Source organism: Penaeus monodon, chromosome 20 (assembly GCF_015228065.2).
Source record: "Penaeus monodon isolate SGIC_2016 chromosome 20, NSTDA_Pmon_1, whole genome shotgun sequence".
In the NCBI taxonomy this organism is placed as follows: Eukaryota; Metazoa; Arthropoda; class Malacostraca; order Decapoda; family Penaeidae; genus Penaeus; species Penaeus monodon.
This window is the reverse complement of record NC_051405.1, coordinates 23,629,842-23,630,548: the sequence shown is the minus strand read 5'-3', so window position 1 is coordinate 23,630,548 and position 707 is coordinate 23,629,842. Positions and strand designations below refer to the sequence as shown.

The window sequence follows — 707 nt, the reverse complement described above, 5'->3', positions numbered from 1 at the left end:
AACCTTTCTGAAAAGTCTAGGTCAGGTAGGCCTCGTAGATAACTCCTTGTTATGATAGTCATTTACAGCGTCATTGATTTTAATACTTTGATTTTAATACTTATATATTTGGTAAGAACAAAATAAAAAATATCTATTTTTGTATAACTGTTTTAACATACAGTATTTACAGTGGTAATTGTTTGAGTGTAATGTAATTTGTTGTAAAAGTTTATGTCTCATAAAGATAAATAGGGAAGTGTACTATATAAACCATTTTAGAAATTATCAATATAGCGTTTAATTTCCCCTTGAATATGCTGTCCATATCAGACTGAATTCGCAAGTTTTAAAGTCTGAAACATTCTCTCATTCAGCATGGACGGTTTCGGTGACAGTTTTGTACCCCCTGCTGAGGGGGCTCCTGCCAATGAAGTGGATCCCGCCGCCAGAGTTTTTGGCTCGTGAGCAGGACCAGTTAGCAGGCTTAGAAGACGACCTTGCTCCATCTGCCGCTCAGTCAGAACAGCCAGCAGCACCCATTGGTAAGTGGTAGTAGTAATGATGCTACACTTGCAGAATTGTTTTCATGGTTGTTTTCTGGTTTCTCGTATATAGAGGTTAAATTTTAAGCAGGAGACATTGAAGTAAAGGAGGGATGGATGTTATATGTTACATCATCATACAGTAGTAGTAAAGACCCTGGAACATGAAAGAATGACATCTCT

The 707-nt window shown here is 37.2% G+C and overlaps 1 protein-coding gene across 1 annotated transcript in view; it reads left to right on the top strand.

Annotated features, from left to right (window-relative positions):
• LOC119585716 overlaps positions 1 to 707 on the top strand; it is a gene marked incomplete at its 3' end in the record, with an annotated part of 123,925 nt that overhangs the window by 60,422 nt on the left and 62,796 nt on the right. The window contains 1 exon segment of the mRNA XM_037934403.1: positions 357 to 524. Within this exon segment, the coding sequence (XP_037790331.1) occupies positions 410 to 524 (115 nt within the window).